General features: G+C 39.2%; 2 protein-coding genes across 4 annotated transcripts in view; both read right to left on the bottom strand.

Moving 5' to 3' along the window:
• LOC139137181 (PHD and RING finger domain-containing protein 1-like) overlaps positions 1 to 3,651 on the bottom strand; it is a 153,942-nt gene extending 150,291 nt beyond the window's left edge. For all 3 annotated transcript variants that reach the window (XM_070705169.1, XM_070705162.1, XM_070705185.1), the window contains exon 1: positions 3,516 to 3,651. The gene's annotated coding sequence lies outside the window, so the exon portion shown is untranslated. The remainder of the gene's footprint in view (positions 1 to 3,515) is intronic.
• Positions 3,652 to 18,129: 14,478 nt separating this feature from the next.
• On the bottom strand, positions 18,130 to 21,295 carry LOC139137170 (soma ferritin-like). The gene is made up of 3 exons (XM_070705152.1): positions 21,029 to 21,295; positions 19,387 to 19,656; positions 18,130 to 18,874 (listed from the first exon to the last, which is right to left on the bottom strand). The coding sequence occupies exons 1-3, from the start codon at positions 21,128 to 21,130 to the stop codon at positions 18,731 to 18,733; spliced, it is 516 nt and encodes a 171-aa protein (XP_070561253.1). The 5' UTR covers positions 21,131 to 21,295; the 3' UTR covers positions 18,130 to 18,730.
• Positions 21,296 to 22,128: the final 833 nt, after the last annotated feature.

Below are 22,128 nucleotides of genomic sequence, written 5' to 3'. Positions count from 1 at the left end.
ATGCTGTAGGGAGTAGAACAAGAACGCATTTGTAAAAACTGAACAAAAATATTGTCAAAATAAAAAGTTAATACAATTACTGCCCTGCTACTACATACTGGCAGTGACAGTGATACATGTAGCTCTGATTCTGATGTAGTTTCGGTCATAGGAGTCATAGGACACTCAATTGATAGTGAAACATACATCTACTTGTACACAAGATCCAGCCACAGAGCAATACATAGAAGACCAGGGGACTAACAGTTACCATGGATTTTTGAATTCTGGCATATGAGAACAATCAAATATTAGAGAAAAAAGATGGGGTCACCATACTTGATCTTACAGTAAGTTTTTCTAAAATCACTTAAAATCAATATATAAAACCATTCATTTCAAGTTCATGCAGTGAATGAAATTTTCACATCTCATTGTACCAATAACACAAAAGTAAAACTTTGAACAGTAAAGACTCTAATTTCAATGGAAAAATGTGTGACTAAATGGAATCATTTATTTTTTATCAAATTTGCCATTATTACACCCAAAATTTCTGAGATTAAAATATAACTTTTATCGAATATTTTAATATAACTTTTATCGAATATTTTAACCTTCCAGTATTGTCAATTTTGTAAAACATTTATAAGTGGCATCTAAGTTATATGTGTCTTGTACTTTTGAAAAAAAAATTCAGTTGGTCACTGTGCTCATTTTTAAGAATTGGTTAAACATAGCTAAGAATACACAAAACGAGTTTGACTTGCTACCATCCGGCTGCCGTTTCAGAGTACAGGCTTTTAAAACCAATAGAACCAAAAACTTTTTTATCAACAGAGCTATTGGTCAACTGAATAGATTGAACTAGTTTTTGAATATACTTCTTTTTATCTCTCTGTGATTTTTACTTATTGGATGTGCTGTTTGGTATTTTAACCTTTTTTTAGTTTGTCATGTTTTTTTTGATTGATGTACTGTGTTTGTCACTGCTGCAATGTCAATTGCCCAGTCATGGCTTAATGAAGATTTATTGATTGATTGATTAATTGATTGATTGACAATTTTCATACTCTCTCATGATTGTCATTTTGTGCGCTTTTCAGCTGGTGCCATTGAACTGGCCAGAGTTGGATAAACTCAAGTCGGCTTAGACTGAGAAATCCAAAATTCCACTGATGCATTTAAAAATGAACCAATTTAAGAACTTGCCCTAAGTATATGGCTCTACAACCTGCTGATAAGAGGTAAAAGTGTTAAACATCTGCGTGCAGAACGACATATTACATGTTTGTTTCTACTCTGCGTGCATAAATATGCAGCTATATGGTTATTGGGGGGGGGCTTGAAAATTTGTGAGGGCATTGAGGGGGGATCTGAAAAAAATAAGATTTCAGTCGAGATTCCTCCAGCCCCCCCCCCCCCCCCCCCCCACCATTTTTTTTTGTTTGAACGCGACCCGGTGATCTTACAGTGGCTTGTGACCTAGTACTTACGCGTCAAGTTGACACAAATGAATCAGTAACAGCAGTGAAATAGCCTTTTCGTATTGTAGTCATTTGCCCGTAATTCGGGGATATATGTATGATTGCAATTCTGATAAACTGAAAAATATCACGCAAAGGCGGCTAAGGAGTTGACAGGAGACCTAGCCCTGCGTACAGGTCTGTGTGTTCCCGGCGTTACCAGTCCGGGTCAGCTCCAAATTGGAGACGCTATACCATAATATTTCCCCCTCTCATTAGCCAATCAGCGGCCAGCGCGCCATCAGTAAAAATTGTATTTCCTGGCAACCTCCACATGCGTCCTTCGTTACGTACGCCATACTGTGTCGAACTCCCGCGCCGAATTCTGTCATAATGTCGAACAGTTGTGTGGCCACTCTGTCAAAACACAATTTCAAAATCGCGTACCAGTTTTATTCTGGCTAAGGCAACCAAACCCCATATATCGCTGTGATTCCTAGACTCTGGCTTGAAGTCCTGCGAAATATAAATCGTGTACCTACACAGATCGTTCAGAATACCCCATTTGTATCGGAGATGGCAGCGATACAAATTCTACCGTATGGGGAACAGTTGTGTGGCCACTCTGTCAACACATTTTCAAAATCGCGTACCATTTTTAGTCTGCGTTTGACAACTACAAAACAGGTATCGTTTTAAAAGCTCTGACATTGCTCTTCTTTCTTGCAAAATGTTATACGCGTACCTACACAAATAACCTTTATAACAGTATTTCTAATAGTGATGACGAACATCCACAAAATGATTCTCGGTACTTGAGGGAAATCGATAAACTGGGGGTAGAAATGAATCGTCAATATTTCGAATATTTGTTCACTAATCGGACTCCTTGTTGGACATGACCTTCTGCAGAACACGTGGATTATGTTGACTGTCGAAATTCGTCGAAATTCACAAGACAGGGGCTTAATAAGCGGCCCAAAACTGCCGATCACACTGGGTGGGTAATTTGTGACCCAGCGTGACCTGTACTTTATCAATGATGTAATCTGGTCGATGATTGGCTGAATGCCGGAATACATTATCATAATGAGTCTCCAATTTTGGAGCTGACCCGGACTGGTTACACGGCCTCCACCACAGCCCTGCAACGGTCCATAGAGATAACTGGCGAGATTCAAAATGGCGGTCTCAATGGGTAAACAATTTCTCGAGTAAGTTATGTTTCAGAAAACGAGCGAATTTGGACGTTAGGAGAAGTTAATCGCATTTTTTCTGGGGTCGATTAGGAGGTAAAGGTAGACAGGGAAAGGATTTTGCCCCGATAGAGCAGAATTTCGGCCAAAAGACCGTGTTTTCGTTGCGGTCCGGATCTGGACCGCAGGGTCACCAGTCATCTCCATGGACCGTTGTAGGGCTGTGGTGGAGGCCGTGTAACGCCGGGAACACAGACCTGTACGGCTAACAGGAGACCGTACTCAACTCTCTGGCTACTGGTTTTTGTTGTACGCGTCATGTATGCAACACTGCGGCAAAACAAAATTTGCACATCTGAGCTTTCTGCGACGTCTACAATTAGGATAATTCACAAAAACTGTTACCTCTACGAAAGACATAAAGTTATTTATAGACCGACTATATACTAGCCTGTGATGGGAGGTACGTCACGGTGACATCAGGTCATGCACTCATCGGACTTTCGTTTGTTGTCCGTACATGTATATACTGATACTGCAAGATCAGCCGTAAAATGCAAAAAAAAAACACGTTCGGTTCGGTAAAGCGAAGCTGTAGGTACCAGGCGATGAGCTTTAGGAGCGTCAAAACACATGAAATAACGGTGAATTTAGAAAATACGGATAGTTTTCAATCGGATTCGAACCCACAACACACGGCATCATTCGCCTAGCTGAGAGGCCTGAGACAGAACCAGTCGGCTAATCTCCACTCCCAAAAAAGAGTGGTTCAATAGCCGGCTAAGTTGTTACATTTTTCTGACTGAGACCTTTCAACACGTTGTAGAGTTCGTGAAGCAAAAAGTTCGTGAGTTCGTGAAGAAAAAAATCTTACCAGCAGAATTACGAGATTGTCCGGACAGAGCAAACAGCTTCTGACAGAAACATCCGCCGTCGGTAGAGTTGACTTTTCAGATCCTCAGATTCAGATCTCAGATTTCAGATCCTATAACTTCAGATGCAGATTCAAATTTACAAGCCTTTTACAATACGCGTATTAACAGTATGATTGCTATTGCAATATTTAAAATAATAATTTAAATATGACATGTACAAGGCAGTTATAGGACGGGAGTGACGTTGGGCGACCTACGTCGTTTTTTTTTGGTCACGATTACAGTTTTCTTTTACAATTATCTACAACATCGACAAACAACAGCAAGGAATGACACATTGTTTTTTAATATTTTTTATTATCGTCATCATCATCATCACCATCAACAACAACAATAACAACAACAACAACAAGATTAGTGATTACTCAATTCCCTGTGGTAAAATGGGTTGGCTTCCTCTCGGCGTCATGGGTTGAAGTTCGCCGCGGATCCCAATGATATTTTCAGATTCAGAGTCAGGTTGACTCTATTTATACTTGGATTTTTCAAAAGCTTTTGACTCGGTCGACCACACTTTATTAATTCATAAACGTCAGTCATATGGTATAGGTGGTAATCTGTTAACCTGGCTCTCCACATTTCTTGAATGTCGTTTACAAAGGGTAGCTTTTGACGGACGGGGAACTGTCATCGTGGGGACATGTCACATCAGGTGTACCCCAAGGGTCTATTTTGGGTCCGCTCCTCTTTGTACTTTACATCAATGACATGTCTGAATGTCAGGTGCAGCCAACGGAGCTATTCATCGAAAAAGCTATTCCAGGAGCAATATTTGAGGGCAGGGAAATCATAATTTTGCTTGGGGAGGGGACATGTTTTTAGGTAGCAGGGAGCAAATTTTAGGGGTTTTTTTGTCGGGGAGGGCAGATATCAGTTGATTGTCCAGGGGACAGGGCTTTGCGAAAAACGAAGAGAGGGGTACTGTATGATGTCTGCAGGGGAATGTTAGTTTTCAGGGGAAATTTTTTCACAGGGCAGGGGAAAATCGACAATACATTTTTCATCTCAGGATAAGGTAGCTTCATGTCTGCTGTGGAAATGGAATGACAAAATTTTAAGGGGAATTTTTTTGCAGGGCAAGGGAAATCGGCAAGTCTTTTATGCCTCAGGGCAGGGGAGCTTCAAAAATTGACAGTGGGGAGGGGAAACAGGCAAAAATAAGTGGGGAGTGCGTACAAAATGAAGTTTGAGTGGGGAGGGTAAGTCAAAATATTTTCAGTGGGAGGGCAAATTATGAACAGCTAATCAATTACCCTAATGACTTAAAATTAGTCAGTTCACATTACTTGTCATGCACAATATATAATTTTATAGTAAAGACCCCTTTAAAAGTGCAGTGTTCGTTGGCTGCACCTGGAATGTATAAGCCATGCAAATTTATCTTTGTATGCTGGCGATTCCAAGTTATTTATGGCCATTACTGATATGTCCGATTGCGTCAAACTGCAACAAGATATCAACCAGGTTGTGAAGTGGACGAGCAAATGGAAGTTGTCATTAAATGTTAAAAAATGTTCATGTATTTCATTCACTTTGAAAAAAAAACGTCAAAATATTTCCTTACAGATGTGCTAAGCAAACTATCTTGACTCGCATCAACTTTGTAAAAGACCTTGGTGTATTTTTAACAATAACCATGTTGTTTCAAAGGCTTTTAAAATGCTTGGATTTATCAAGCGTTCTTGTAAATATTTTAACAGTATCAAAGTTTTATTGTATGTCTCCTACGTCAGAAGCCACGTTGAATACTGCTCACACCATCTGGTCCCCTCATCAATTCTATTTAATAAAGAAATTAGTAAGAGTCCAAATAAAATTCATCTAGTATTTCCGTTCATCGATGGCTTGCTAAAAAGCTCTGTATAGTAACCTATGTTATGAATTTCGCCTTCCCACATTGGAGAACAGGCGAAAATTTTTAGACACTCTTTTTCTTTATAAAATCCTTCACTCAGTTTATAGTGTACCAGATGTTCTTGCACAGATTCATTTTAACGTTCCTGCTTTTACCTTGCGTCGTGCTGTTCTTTTTAGACCAGTGTCAGCACGTACGAATATCTTGAAACACTCATTTTTATCACGATCTCAGACATATTTTAATTCTATCTGTAACAAGCAAAATTTAGATATTTTTAATAACTTCAGTAATTTTCGTCATGGATTATGCAAGATCCTTTTTTCTGAATAATTACTTTTATCTGGATGTATTTCTGTGTATCTTTCGCTGTGTTGCTGTTTTTTATGTGAATTCTCCTGTCTGTTTGTTTGTTTACGTTGTAACTGTTATAAATTTTTCTATTATATTTTATTTTCAAACGAACCTGTTATTTGGGCAACCTGTTGGTTCGAGGTTAAATTTAAAAAAATAAAATAAAAATAAGATTCAAAATGCTGAATCATCAAAAGTCCCCAAACTTGAACGTGAAATATTTATTTCCTCAATCTTTCTGACGTCAGTGTTTTGGGCCAAAATGTAGAATTTCACCCCAAACACAATTGGAACTATTTTGGGATAAGTGGATTTGCAACAAAATACAAAAAGCTCTAATCAGTTCAAAATGACATGCTAAATGTGGAAAAATTTTGAATTTTCCTTAAAAAACGCAAATTTTCATAATCATTACTAGTGAAGATTTAAAATGACGCATATTTTTAGTTTTTGTCAGTAGACTACAGATAACCTGATATTTTTCATCAAAATAAGTTGAGTTGTTTGACTTTCTTTCATGCGTCAAATACTGTTATAATGTCAGTTTGTAATTTCGCTCCCCGCAAAATCTTAAAATTCCAGCTTTCACATTCACACTGTCACTGAAGAATAACTGACAAGGTAATTCTTGCAGAATTGCTAACAATCTTTATTTTTCCTACACACAAAATTTCATCACACATGACGTTTTTCCAATATGGTACAACGCATTACAATACTGACACTTAAAATGTAAATTTTACAGTGTAAATTAAAACTGAATATTGACCAGGTATAAAAATAGAAGAATATCCATGCATAACCATGAATGACTAAATTCTGTCAGGAAAATGAACAGCATATTTTTCACAGACGTACATCAAAATGAGTCAAACTCTATTAATTACTGTGAAAACTCAATTCTTCAAAGTTATTTCACACAATCAGGTAAACAATCAGTAATTTTTGCTAACTGAAACAATCTAAGTACAATTCTAAAGTCAAGCCGTATTTCAAATGATCCTCACTGGTATAAACTTTTTTTAACTACGACATTGGTCAGACATCTGTATCTGAAGTCAGCGCATAGTTTTCTTTCACGTAGAATTATAAAATGAACCCCAACAGTGGTAGATCAGAAAAAAAAAACTGTAAAACTTTGCGAGGCCGAATATCTTTCCCTGAGGCGCGTTTTCACTTTAGCCTAATGTTTTCGACACACTTTAACGTAACATCACTTTAGTAAAGTCTCAAAAAGGTTTCCCTCTCGCGAGTGTCTCTTTTTAACACGGGGAGGGCAATATTGGCCTTGGGAGGATGTGGGAAACAAAACTGCAAGGCAAAATTGCAAAAATATTGCAACCGTATATTTGTCTTGAAAGAAGAAATATATTTAATTAAGTCGATATCAAGCAGCGTAGAACGTTTGAACACGTAGAACGCTTGGCATCGGCGCGTCAAAAGCGATGATCGATGGTGAAGGGTCCCAATCACTCTTGGAACCAGAGTTCTTATCGCCGAATCGAACACACTAGGAATTGTGGGTAATGCGCGATAAGAACTCTGCCATATGGAGATTGGGTCCCAATGCGTCGACGGGTTCATAGGGAGAACGCGAGGGAACGCAACGGACAAGCATTCTATTCAGCGGCGTGTTCATTAATTATTCCCGCAAATCCGGTTATTGATACGGTAAGTGTATGAGTTGTCACGCTTGTTCTGGAAACACTGTAGATTTCTAATTACCTCAAATGTTTTTATACACCCTTGTCAACGAGAAAAAATTAACTTTAGTCGTTGACATCTATATCTGCATGCCTGTTATGTGATGAACTGATCGATGCCGCAAATTACCGCTAGTAAGCTTATAGTAGATCCACACTAAATTCAAAATTGGAATTACCGTTTCCTTAACTTTTCTTGCTTACTGACCTTCAAGGAAAGAATAAATTTGCCACTACCATTATAAAACTGACAAATCATTGTAATGAAAGAAAAATAGCGGAACGTACGTTCACTGCATCGTCCAGTTTTTTGTTTGTTTCAATTTGGGGTTTTTTTTACGACCAGGTGATGTTCATTATTTTTACATATGATCTGCTCTGATCAAGTTCATAGAAACAAAGTAAACAAAAGGGGCTCCCATCCTACTTTTCAAATCCAAAAGTACTCCTAAGCCTTTTTAACTACAAACTGCAGGGCCTTTGTCACACGATAGTTTGTAAATTTCGATTATTTCAGCAAAGAACATACCTAAAACTTGTTATTTAATTTCATCAGTTTTTTTTTCCCTGATTCTTATTTTAACAACAACAAAAAACTGAGGGGTGGTCGCTGCTTTTTGAGTTAAAGGGTCCTATACCCCGTGGCTTTTCAACCACAGAGTGACAAGCTTACATTTTCGTCATTTTTTATAATTTCAGCTGTAAACATGGCAAAAAGTTGTTAGTGACTTTTGTCACTATTGTTATTTTAGTACAAACTGTGTAGGGTACACTGAGTAGACATGATGAGTAAAAGTAGTGTTGCCAACCTACTTTTAGGGGTGATTTTTTGCAGTTCACAATACATGAAGACAACTTTCGTTTGTTCAAATATGTAGGCAGTTGATAAAGTATTGCTATTTCCTGCATTGTAGAGTTCGAAGAATTTTACAAATGACGGTTACATTGTGTGAGGAAAATGAGCCAGTTGATGAAGTAGACGCAAAAATATGTTTCATGGTGGTTCCGATAATCTGCTTTTTAAAATAGGGTAGGTAGGGGGGGGGGGAAATTGTCATTTTTTATTGCAGCAAATAAATCAGTAAAGCATGTCAGTAAATTGCAAGTGTTCACGCAACTGGTTCTGTTCAATTTTTTCCATATTGAAATGATATCGAAACACGTTGTGTTTAGTACCGCGTGCAGAATAGCTCGCCGCACGCGTGTCACTGATGAGAACAGGCTGTCGCAGGCTAAACTTTCCTTGAAGTTGAACCATGACTCCTTATCGCTCCAACTTCCTTGAGGTTTTACTTTTTTCAAAGGCATTTTCTCAAAGTTATCTCGGAAAGTACAATTTGTGTTACTTCCGTGTTGACGGACCCATAAAATGTCTAGGGTCGGGGTCTTAAATAGGGTAGGTTGGGTTTCCGGAACCATACAATTTATTTTTCATTGTTCTGGTTTACTTACAAAAGCACTGAGAAATACTAAGCATTTTGCAGATTCTTTTGCATAGAACGGCATAATCTTGACAGTTTATTTTGACATTTTGCACTGTGACACTCCGTTTTTGAATACAATGTTTAATGATTTCTCATGCAAACGTCTTTGTTAATGTTTCAAGAAAATGTCAATATTACAAGTAAGTTTTCCTGCATTTCTACATGCAAACTCTATTGAATTGGCTGATGCTGCCCTATCCATAGATAATCCCCTTCCTTAAAATTGAACAGGTCATAAAATTCGATGTTGAGGAAACTGAACTTGCAGTTGATTAATGTTTTAAATATAGTCTTGTTTATTCACTCTTATGCATAGAAAACCATCTCTTGAGGAACAGACATAAGCTACATCGCTGAAAAGAAGCATGCATTTTGTTTTCCAAGAACGTCTCTTGTAACGGATTAGACTCATCACTGGTTGACAACAATTACCAGTTACCGAGCCAGACATTCAAACCCGCCAGTGACGACATTAGCAACGGAAACGAAACGACCCATGGCAACCGGCAAGAAGCGAAGATTTGTCTCGCCCCTACGGAATAAAGATAGAAAATGTACGAACCATGGCTGAGGCGGAACAAGTCCTGTCGTTTGCCGAGTCAGCTGACGGTGACGAGGAGGGCGCAGATTGTACTGTAGAGAATGCATCGACCAACATTGAGAATGGTGTATCGACTAAGACGATGTGCGATGACGGCCATACGGCGGATAGAAAGATCGAGAAGGTAAAACTTGTTCAGAATCGACAAGATAGTAGTTTGCAAGACGCATGTGAAAGATATACTGGGGGCGTTGATTTTCATACCAACAAAAATGCTAAACATGAAGGAAACCTTGAAGAGAAAGATACAGACAACCTTCGTTCAAAAAGCTGCGCAAGTCGTAACGGAGACACCAAAACTGACTTTGCCATAGGATCAGTGAAGACAGAAATTAACCAATCGAGTGACAACAACGAGAGCGATCATCCAGACGACCAGGATGGAAAAGACACTTCTGAGTCAGTGTGTCATCTTAGTCAAAGTGATGCAAAAGATTCGGCTGGAAAGCCGACAAAAGATTCTGACACCAGAAGTTATCATAATGTTGGCCCGTCAAGGATGAGTGAGAAGAGCAAAACTGCTTCAGAAGATCCGGTACGGACTGACAAACCACCGATGAAAATTTCACCAATTATGTCAGCGAGAAATGACGCTACGGTGCATCTCAACGTTGGCAAACCGATCACTAGTACAAATGGTAATGTAAACAAGACAAATCTTAAGAATAATGTGAAATGTGAGCAAGTAAACATTTTGCCTACCAAAGCCGGCTGTCTGCCAGAGCCGAGGCAAATTTGCCAATGTGTGTGGCGCCCTCGACGGTAACATGTGTGCGTTTTCCCCACACTGCCACCCTCTTCAATGGCACGGTACTTAGTGTAGAACAGAAGGGAACCGTGTTGAAACCTGTTGTTTACAGAACGCCAACTCAGGTCTATCATATTGTCAAAGGACAGACAACTACTGCAGGTCCAAGGCTTATGTCGTATGCTTTGCCGACCACAAACAAAGTATACTGTAACCTCCTAACCAAGCCAAAGGTCAACATGAAATGTCACGGTGTAGCCACACCTAGCTTCTCGGAACCTGCTGGTAACGCAAGGGGCCAGCATCTGATCAATATTCCAAGATCAAACCAAAGTTACATTGTCCTGCAGAAGATACCACAACTTATGTCTACTTCGACAGCAGGACAGACCAACCAAGCAATCGTACCAGCTAAGGTGCAGGCGAAACTGCCGTCCTCTGAAACACCTGAGAAATTTTGCAATGAGCAAAACACTCCTGCTTTAACGTGTGTTTCTCCCAAGCACACTGCACAACAGACACAAGTTCAAGTGAAGTTTGCAGCCCCGAAAGTGACTAGTTCTCTGTCAGAGACAACGAAGAATGAAAACGATGAAGGCGAGGTGGGTGTTAACAGCGGTGGACAGATAACAGTACACTCGCAAAATGTAAGGAATTATACCAATAAAGAAGTGATTAATGCAATGCCAGGAATCATAAGCAATGGTGTAGCTCTTGAAAGGCAGAGTCTGGGAAGAGAGATTCGGGATATGTCAGCAAATGAAAGTGTAAAAATAATTAATGGAGAACTTCAGAAGGATCTCCAAGGATGCGACGCCATGTTGCCAAGCAACACGGTATCACTCGAACGACTACTGATTGGATCCGGGATTTATACTGCCATGAGTCCTGGCCCTGGAACGATAGGATTGGTCACCAAGGAGAACAGCTTCCATCCCGAAAACGGAGGGGATAACAGTGGAACCGATGACGCAAGCGAGGGGGAATGGGACGATGATGACGACGAGTGGGAAGACATTGGCGAGGACACCAGTGACGTTGAGATTGATTCCGATCTGCGCAGTCTCAGTTGGTTGTCCTCCTTGCGTATTGTACCAACCTTACCCAAGCTGGATTCAAATTGTAATGTAACCAGTCAAAGAGGTATGTGAGAAAAAGCAAGACCATCAAATATGCTGTCATATACTTTAAGCGCCAAAGTAGGAACGGCTTTTACTGATTTGAATGAATAATCTCGTGCACACATTGGCAAAAGCAGCTCTCTTATTTTGGGCATTTATTGGCGAAAGTAGTTGATTTTTAGTACTGACTCTTTGTAATAGGAAAAATGGGATACTGTCTCAAACAAACAACATGGTAAAAATGTTGATGTATGATATAACCATTGTATAATATGACTTGACTGTTCTATAAGCTGAGGCTGAGCGTTTATTAAAGCTGCATGTCATTGACGTTAGTTCATTGGCATACCCTCCAGGTTTATACCCACCATCATATCATTGTCTTCGTCGTTTTATCATGTCGACAGGGTTGGAGAGATGCTTTGTCGATCTTTCGCTCTGCATGTGCATGCTGCTGATCAGTGTCACTTTCTTTTCAAATTGTAAAAAAACTGATGCAGAGGCAGCAACTGTGTTAATATACGGTAGAATGCGCCTCGGGCACAAATACTGGCACTCCCAAACTGTTTGCAATACTGTTAATGGTCACTGCAGACTTGTGTCTACTCATTTTGCAACTTGTGAATGAAATAAAGTTTTCATTCACTGTCTCTGATTTTTTTTCAAAATCCCTAACAGAGCGATTTAACGGTGTGTTGATGTCGAATTTTTCAAATCTGAGCCACACTAAGTCGAACGTACAGTAACAAACACGGTCATACACAGTGAATCTCAAAACGTGCTTTTCATTTTTCAGTGGAGTCAAGAGCAACAAAGCAGACATCTCCCGTGTCGTCTGGTGGAGGAAAGGGCGCAAAAATTGCAACTTCGGATGACGGTCATGTCCGAAATGTGGACGACAGCAATGTGCCCGAGACAGATTGTCCTACGAAAGAAATACCGCCAGAAAGCGTAAAGGAAACGATACCAGAAGTCATAACCGATGCAAAGAAATGCAGCGGTACGAAAGTCACCTTTTCACTGCAAAGTTTCGTTTCAACATCGGTCTTAAGAACTTCAGAGGAAAGAAACCAAAAGCAAGTGCAAACATAAAGAGACCGACTCGAAGTTTCTCGTCGTTAATCTATGAAGCATTGAAAGAGAAGGGACCAATGACGTATCGGAGATCTACAACTACTTACAGTGAGTATCCAGAGTTATCAGATTAAAGGTATACAGTCATCTGTAATCTAAATATGCCCATATATGGTCAAAGGGGCGTTCCTCGGTATTCAAAATGCCCATGTGAGGGCGCTATTTTTAAAAAGCGGCCACTCGCTTAAAATCTGTGATTGGTTAGATTTCTCTTTCCATGGTAACTGTGGCAAAATTGGAACAGGTGATATTATACCTTTAAAGCCTCTTTTTACAGCCATTCCTGTAATCTAAATATGCCCATATATGGTCAAAGGGGCGTTCCTCGGTATTCAAAATGCCCACGTGAGGGCGCTGTTTTTAAAAAGCGGCCACCCGCTTAAAATCTGTGATTGGTTAGATATTCTCTTCCATGGTAACTGTGGCAAAATTGGAACAGGTGATTTTATACCTTTAAAGTCTCTTTTTACAGCCATTCCAGTGTATCAAAAGAATCCAAAATTTATGAAACAGCCCTTGAATGCGAAAATGTCCGTATAGCGAAATACGTTAACTTAGCAAAATTCTATTGATATCAATATTCGATAAGGTGCAAATTAGTTGATCAATATAATCTATGTCACGTATCGGAAAGGTATGAATAATCAGTTAATCAACACCGTAATAAAGGAGACAGTAATCTTAGTCGAAAATTTCAAGCCATTTGTGTGAAGTTCGGTAGCAGACGTAACTATCGATAATATTTCCAGTATTTTTCAAGTTTGTTCTATGAAACATATATTTTGTTATTCTTCTCTCTAATATATGTTGAGGCATCGAAATTAGCAAGTCATTGTCAACCACATTATGTGCAAAAAACGAATTCTGGTCCGGATTAGAATTGAATTGTTGATGATAACATGGAACAGTACCTATAATTAGGGTGGCCAAAGTTATGCCAAAATGTTGCGACATTATACGCAACTCACGCACACTGAAAGTGAAATTTGATTTTCGTGAAATTTTAAACGCCATTTTTCTGAAAATAAGTAGCTCAGTTACTGAAAAAATGGATATTTCCAATTAAAATCGATGTATGAGGCAGGTTTCATTAAAAAACTGAAGAAAAAACGATAGAAAAATAGTGTTTTTCCTCTCCAAAAATGCCACTTTGTACTGACCGGCCACAGCGCTCGAGCGGTCGCCGCTCATGGCACGCACTTCTGAATCCAGTCAATACCTATTTCGCAACGGAACTGCTTTCGGGCCCTGTGCACGCTGTCATAGAACTGTGAAACTTGGCCAGGAAGTGGCAGACCATCCCATTTACATGTAGTGGTGAGTTTTTGTTATATTCTGGGAATTTTAGCCAGCAAACACGAGGTAAAGTGAGTACGGTAAATTCGGTGTAGATTTTCCCCATTTAGATACATATTTTTGCCATAAAACTTGTAGCATGCTCTTTTTAAACATCATTCCAACATTTCTGTGAAATATGACGAAAATCTGTCCACGAGCACAAGTACGAATCATAAAAACAAAATCGTGTTCATTCATAGACCTCAGTACAGTGTGACTCAAGATGGCGGCGGAAGGCAGTCACACTGACACACCATTGACAGCCTGCCTGAGGCTGAAGTTAGGGACAGCTATTTCTTACAATTTCATGGCTGAAAATGAACTGCATTTAAAGACAATTGGCAGTTTAAATTGATTTGTTAAAATTGAGTGTTATTAATAACATTGTGACAAAATTTCATTGTATTGTGAGCTCTAGTTTTTAAGTTATGTGAATTCAAAATTCATAAAAACATAAAAATCCATCCATTTTTCGATGGTACGGTGCCGCCGCAATTTTGACTAAGTCAGACAAAATATTTTCAATTTTCAACACTGACAGTTTCAAAATCCAAGACTGTGCATCAGTCAAATCTTGATTTTTCCATAATATTGGGTAAATCTGTGCACAAGACACATAGTTTAATGATTCCATGTGAAGTAAATACATAATTATGGGTTGCCAAACCTGAAGGAATCGGCATTCATTGAAATAATTTTAAAATTTGCCGAAAATTGTCCGCGAAAAAATGGCATTTTTATTGCTTTAAAAATTCATAACTTTTGATTGGATACAGCTATTTGCATATTTTTTTTTTATTTTTCTTCTTTTACCCCATTCTTGCTAAAAATCTATTTAAACTGTGTGTATAAACAAGAGAAAAAAATGGCTTGGCCACCCTATTATAATACGTATAGTGTCGACAAGTTGAGCATTAAGCATTTCCACGTGATCACGTGATTAACGATATCAGACAAAACGAACGTAAAGACAAAAAATTTACAGTTTATGGATTTTTAAAGATCGCCTTTGGATGTCATATTCATTTTGTCGGTGAATGACCACGAGATACAAACGTCACAAATAAAATGATTCACAGTATTAACTATTGTTTCAACAATAAAAGATGTTGTCCACGGCAACAACTGTTCTTTGTCCTATTCTGAGTCGGTTCACGCTGTGCTACGCTCCATGCACCAGAGCATACAGTTTTGCATTTAACGAAGTCTCTCTTCATTTTTATCAAGACGAACATACCCGTACTTCAAGACTAAAGACAGCGGAAACTGGAAGGTTAGATCATCTCTCTATTTTCATGAGTGAACGTTCAATTCAATATCACATACTGGCCAAGCTTTTCCTTGTACATAAAGATGTCTTCCATACGCTTCTATGATTTTGCAATACAGATACAACACGTTACAGAATCAACATTGTCACTTCCTCTATTTGGTAGAGTCCCATTGCTTTTACAAGTTAAAGTTGGATCTTTGCACCTCCATCAGGCAAGTTATTGTGTCTTTTTTTTCTCACAGAACTCAATTCGACATAACCTGTCCCTTAATGAGGGATTCAAGAAAGGGGCAAGGGTCTCGGCAAGGGCCATCTCTGGCAGATTGACCGGATGTTGAGATCACGTTTCTGAAGGATTGTATAAAACCGCCAAAGAAACCATTCAGCAAGGTAGGGAAAATGTCACGTGTCATAATATTGTGGATAATACTGATCCATTGAATGTGTCAATCACAATGGAGAGAATGTTGTCAAACAGAAAACGGAGCTGATATATAAAATTATATCATAACAGTATATTGATGGCGCAAATACTGTTCGAGACGGGAAAATAACCGTGCCATATTCGCAAAATAGCACGATTTGAACAGACCCGAGCTCTCAGCTAGAGAAAACAAAACTATCCGTTTTTGACGTTTCACTTCAGAATTTCAAGTTAACATGCTATGATAGCAATAAAGCAACTCAGCAATGAGTACACCACTTGACTTTGACCAGCTCTCTCTTTACATGCACTCGCTATTGCTGCTCAAAATCTCGTGGTACACCGTCGCTTGGTGTGGTTCAACATGATGATGATGATGGTGGTGATCATCATCATCATCATCATGCATTGTAATGGTGACAATAATGATTATCATCAGAAAAGTCGTAATGATGAAGTTACATAAAAAGTTCATAAGATATTGTCGTCAGGTCACCGATTCATACAGCGACAGCAATAGTTGATACAAAGTATACGAATATATGAATATATGTAGTTTTTTTATCATCAAGAAAATCAGACCTTGCCATGTTACTTTGGTTTCCCTGTATTATATTTTTCGTCAGAAACTGTCATCGTTGAAAGCAGATAAAGAAGTTGTGTTAGTAAGTCCTAACAGACGCAGAACGCTGTCATTTACTCGACAACAACTAAACGACATCTCGGCAAAATTGGCGCAGCAGTACAAGGTCGATGACCTTTTGTTCAATGACGTCATCATAAAAGGTAGGCTCAACGAATTAGAGCGTGGGAACCTGAGTGAACTTCGGAAGCAATGCATAGACTGCGAAACGGTACTTCATGTGGACACAAATGCGTCGGGTGTAACACGGTTGTAGCCAGGAAATTTTACTTGTACTGACTTTTGAAAATTACCTGAGTTTCTGTCATGAATATTTTGTTGTCGTTCCTGAAATGTGAACATGAATAGTCTTCAACGGTGATCGCGGTTGAAACATTTCTCCCTCACAGCAAAATGCACTGCTGTGAATTCATCGACTGGTCATGAATTCTACTCCATGTTGTGGTGCATTGAGCAAACTGTCAACTGACTTCCACTTATTTGCGAAACTGCAGAGAGAGAGAGAGAGAGAGAGAGAGAGAGAGAGAGAGAGAGAGAGAGAGAGAGAGGGTATATATATATACAGTCGATTACTTTCTTGTATAGACGTTCAGTGCAACACCTGGTCCATTATATATATATATAATATATATATATATATATATATATATATGTGTGTGTGTGTGTGTGTGTGTGTGTGTGTGTGTGTGTGTGTGTGTGTGTGTATATATACATATATATGTATATATATATTATATATTATATAGATATTATATACATATATACATATTATATATATATATATCCGTTTACTTTACTTTCTACTTTTGCAGACGTTCAGTGCAACAAGTGGTCCATTGACGAAATTCTCGAAGACCTTGAGATTGAACCTCTAGAGAATTTCGATAGCATTGACCCTACCAAATCAATCCCAACCGTGACGCCGTTATTACCGGCAACGTATGCTCAAACCTACAACGATTTAATCGATATGTTGGACGAAACAAGCCAATCAGGGAACTCAACACAAACCGTGTTTAATGTATGTCTTCCTAAAGAAATTTTCTCGACAGATGACTTCCATGCAAGATAACTGTGGAACATGATACTTTTCCTAAATGCGTCAGAAGGGTATGGGTTTTGTATATTTATAATCTTTTATAAACTATATTTAGCCTCTTGTATAATAATAATATTGATAAGTAGTGTCAGTGTAGACGATGGCAATCAGTCGTTGATTTGACCGCTCACTGATTAAACTCTCAAATTCGACATCACAGTCAATTGTCTTGTTTCAAATCATGTCTCGGTGTTCATCCCTTTATTGTTTACCGGTGCATTTTCATATTGACTTGCACATGTACGTCAAGATTCTCAGGCACATGTAACCAAAGAGTGTCTTGCCTATGCATTCGATCTCGCTCTCAGAGACACCTTGAAAAAAGGCTTTGAAATGTATAGAAGAGTTGTGCGCCACATGAAGCTACTGAAATCACGGGGCACACTGGATAATTTCTCAGATCATCTTATAATAATGCTCTCGACAATCAAACAATGCTTGTGACGAAGCAGACACGAGCAATTACGAGTCGCTATATATAAAGCTCCGTGGCTTTCATGACTGGGTGTCTTCTACTGACTCGATGGACACGAACGATTCCGCTGGTAACAACGACTGCCCTGAGTGTTGGACCAGAGGAATGTAAGGGTGGGCTGGTAATTTTGTGGCTACTGATTAGCGAATCTGAAAATGCTTTGCTGTCTGAAAATGATTTGCTTATCTCTGCAAAGTCTTCTTCACGACTACCTGTATTGTAACTTCAAATAGATCACAAATTAGGAACTTTTATAAACAGACGACTATTATGAAATAAATTTAAATGACAAGCAATGCAATTCGTGTTCATATTTCGAGTTTTATTTTCATTTGCTTTGAAGGAACACCAGACGCAGGTAATGTGTGGAGGGGATCACATGGATATCTCATAGGTCTTAAAAACAAATGTAAGTTTATCATCTTCGGTCGGCATACACAGTCTAGTTTCCTAAAATCTAAGAAATGATGATCCACGACAACCAATGACTTGAAGGTATCACGATATGAAGTCCTTAATTAGTTTTTTGCAGACGAGGAGTGATCCGGATTCCATATCGATGTTCTGTGCCATATTAATTATGCTGACCAATGATTGCTGACGAATCTGCTTGATTTTTACTGTCTTGTGCTCGTGTGATTGTGACCAAGGGTGGGTGTTTATATCGATCATAAACAAGGTAAGAGGCTAACAGCCCTGTTGGAACCAATAGAGTTTCGCATGTCCTCTGAGAAACGCTGGTAAACATGACTGTTTAACTGCCAAGGGAACTTCGATCCCGATGTGATCCAAATTCCTGCTGAGTGTCAAACTATAGAAATCTCTTTCGGGGAACTTTATCACAGGTGATGGTCAATGCCTGTCCGAAGCTCATGAGGGCGGGCTGTCCTCCAAGACATTGGTTAGGCGTGTTTGAGGGTCTTCCTGTCGTACAGGTATTCGCCAAGACCAGGCTCAACTCGTTTCAGGTTGGCGATGTGGTCAGCGACTTGCTTTATTCTCTGTACCCTGGCAGGGAGGAATTCACTCTTGATGAAGTGAGTCATCTGTAATGAAGAAAGATATAGGAAGGGCCATGAAAAAGTCAAACTTCAAAGTTTAACAGCTACAGTTCATCATATCTTTCAGAACACTTAGGAACATGGCAAAATGGAATGTAAAAAGTCACCGACAAGATGACAATAATTACAGACATTTTTATGTTCCCAATGTCAGTGATCTCTGCAAAATGACTGTACAGTTAACAAGATATTGAGTCCTAAATAAAAATTTAAAATCGGCGTTTAGGAAAAAATGCCACCTTTTTAAAGAAACTGTAGCAGGTTGTTGTATAGTTACGGACCGTATAATATGGTAATCGATACTTGTGACTTACAGCACACATAGATTTATTCATTCAGTCATTCATTCATTCTCTGTCATACATTCCCTCTCTCTCTCTCTCTCTCTCTCTCTCTCTCTCTCTCTCTCTCTCTCTCTATATATATATATATATATATATATATATGTATATACAATGTGTGTGTGTGTGTGTGTGTGTGTGTGTTTACGTATATACCTCGGTGTCCTCACGTGTCAAAGCAACTCCATGAAGATCAAGCAAGCTCTGATTCAACTTTTGCTCCAGCGTGAGGGCGTACTCCATGGCTGCCAAGCCGGACCCTGTATCCCAGTCGGATTTGGTGATGTTCTGTAAGACTATGCGACCCCCACGTTTGTTCTGGTATTCCATCATGGTTTGAGCGTAGTCTCGCTCTTGGTCTGACATCTTCTTGAAGTGTCCATAGAAACCAGGCAGGGCCACGTCATCACGGTCGAAATAGAATGCCTGATTGAGGAAAATTCTTGTCGTCAGTTTTTTATATTCTGCGTTGCGACAATTGAATCCCTTTAATATGCAAAGTCTACAATATTGGTCTGGTAGGGTATGCCGTATGTTTACATCTACCTCAATATGGAAGTTGTGCTGACTGGTTCAATCCCCCAGTGTAAAAGTACGTTGAAGGTCACTGTCACAAAGGCCACTGTCACAGGGCACAACCAAGTCCCTGACCCCTAACAATGATAGCGAGGCACCGATGACGTACCCGGTACCCAACGGTTCAAAAAACTGACAACCATCGCACAAAGAGGCGAAAAAACAATACATTTACATGTTAATAAATACACGCACAAAATAAGAACTCGCCGCGTGCGTTACGACATGACAAGGAGTAATCTGGATTATATAAGCTTATTGACAGCCGATAAAAGCCACAGAGGCGTTTCGACCAGAAACTACACGTAGCCTATTAAATCTTTCGAATTAAAGGTTGATGTCCGGAATGGTTTGGTCACTCAACAGACCTAAAACACGGTCAATCTGCTACCTAAATTCTCTGACATGTGATGTAATGAACGTTCCTCATTTCTTCATAATATGCATCAACTGGTGATATCAACCCCGTTCAGCAATCTCACGAAGTGTGCAAACAGTGGACGCGAGGTCATGCTGGTCAAACACCAGCTGTACAGCTGCAGCTTTATGTATGTCATGGCCAAAGTACATTTTAATATGTCAGCTCAATAGAGAACTTTTCTAGATACCGCTCCCAATGAAAACGTCGGTGTGTGTATGTATGATTAATTTTCTGTCTCACCGTTCCTTTCAGAATGGTGATGAATCAATTATAAAGACGTTGGTGCATTGAGGTTTGTGGTAGCATGGTTACATCCATGGTGGTAGCAAGCTTCTACTCTTCAATGGATTATGTGTGAAGTGAAGGTTTTCATGCGTACTGTGTCACGTGGTTAGCTATGAAAAATACGCATTTTGAGACAACCGCGTGCGTTTTGATCTTCCCCAGGTCTCTAACGTGATTGCAGGTTTACAAGTGTGCAGCAATTCAGTTAGTTCTTAACTTCGTATATAAATACTTGTACCGCTAACAGTCTCAAGCATTGATGGCCAAACGCATTGTAAGCTTATTTGGTGTCTGAATTGACCTGCTTCGGTAAACTCGTTTAGTTCGGAAACAGACAAATTAAATCTCTCGTTTCGGAAAGTTGATGTGACGCTACACTCTATAGATTACAGTATGGCTATCTACAGTTACTCTACCGTCGTCCACTATGTAAATTAACGATAAATATGTGGAAGAAAAAACGAGAATATTGAAAATTCTCTTGACTCGTGATCGCCATCTTGTTATGAAACTCACCAGTGAATGATACGCGTACGAGGCGAAGAGATGCATGTTTATCTGCCTGTTCACTCCAGCTTCGCAGTCAGAGTGATAATTCTGTCGGCACACAGATGACATCTTGGCATCGATTCACGGAACAGCAAATAGATTTACTGGAAAGAATTGGATACAAGCGCAAGAAACGTGGCGTTCGAACACTGTCGAAGCGAGCACGGTTACTGCTGCGGCGAATGCAAATGGCGACCTATTCACCACATTGTTATATAACCAAACTCCATCAGGAGGTCGGAGCAAGGCCATTCGACCTTGGGCACTCAATAAAGCGCAAGCCTGAGAACAAAACAGGACTTGACGAGGTTAATAAGATTATTGTCCTCTCCAAATGTCTCTCGTCTGCGTAATTTTCAATATTTCAAGAAAGTTTATGTGCCTTATGTAGATAACAAGAATCATTAGGCCTAAAGGTATACTGTCACCTGTTCCAATTTTGCCATGGAAAGAGAAAATCTAACCAATCACAGATTTTAAGCGGGTGGCTGCTTTTTAAAAACAGCGCCCTCATATGGGCATTTTGAATACCAAGGAACGCCCCTTTGACCATATATGGGCATATTTAGATTACGGGTGACTGTATACCTTTAATGTGTCATCCACTGGATCCCTATAAAGAAAGATATGTAAAAGAAGACTATCTATGTCGCAATAATTTTTTTCTTGCACAAAATATCATCTAGCTTTACTGACACTGGCTCTAATTTTAATACATTTGTATATTTAATATGTGTCTGAGTGTTGACATATATATATCGACCAGTTACCCTACGTTGACAAAGGAGTCACCTGGAAACATAAGGCGCTAAAATTCTTTGTCTGCCATCCGCGTGCTGGTAGGTTTTCAAATTAAGAAAACAAACACAATCTTAACTATTACAAATAAATTTTTTTTTTTTTCCAAAAGAAACGAAATAAAATTGAGCTTATTTTAAATACACATGTGTTTTTTGTCAATGTTTGTTTATTTTTCCTGGTTGGCCTATAGGTTTTTCAAAAATCCACGGTCGGCAAAACAAAGAATTTTCTTTTAATTCAAAAACGTCACGGTGAAGATGTATAAA

Source organism: Ptychodera flava, chromosome 1, assembly GCF_041260155.1.
Source record: "Ptychodera flava strain L36383 chromosome 1, AS_Pfla_20210202, whole genome shotgun sequence".
NCBI classification, from domain to species: Eukaryota; Metazoa; Hemichordata; class Enteropneusta; family Ptychoderidae; genus Ptychodera; species Ptychodera flava.
Note: the sequence above shows the minus strand (reverse complement) of the source record. Positions and strands in the feature narration are given on the sequence as shown.

What these genes read in the sequence shown, in the direction of transcription:
- LOC139137170 (XM_070705152.1), bottom strand. Translation starts at nt 21,130, where the DNA reads ATGTCATCTGTGTGCCGACAGAATTATCACTCTGACTGCGAAGCTGGA. An exon ending in CGTACGCGTATCATTCACTG is followed by an intron (nt 19,657 to 21,028) that starts GTGAGTTTCATA and finishes TTCCTCAATCAG; the next exon opens with GCATTCTATTTCGACCGTGA. An exon ending in TGACACGTGAGGACACCGAG is followed by an intron (nt 18,875 to 19,386) that starts GTATATACGTAA and finishes TCTTCATTACAG; the next exon opens with ATGACTCACTTCATCAAGAG.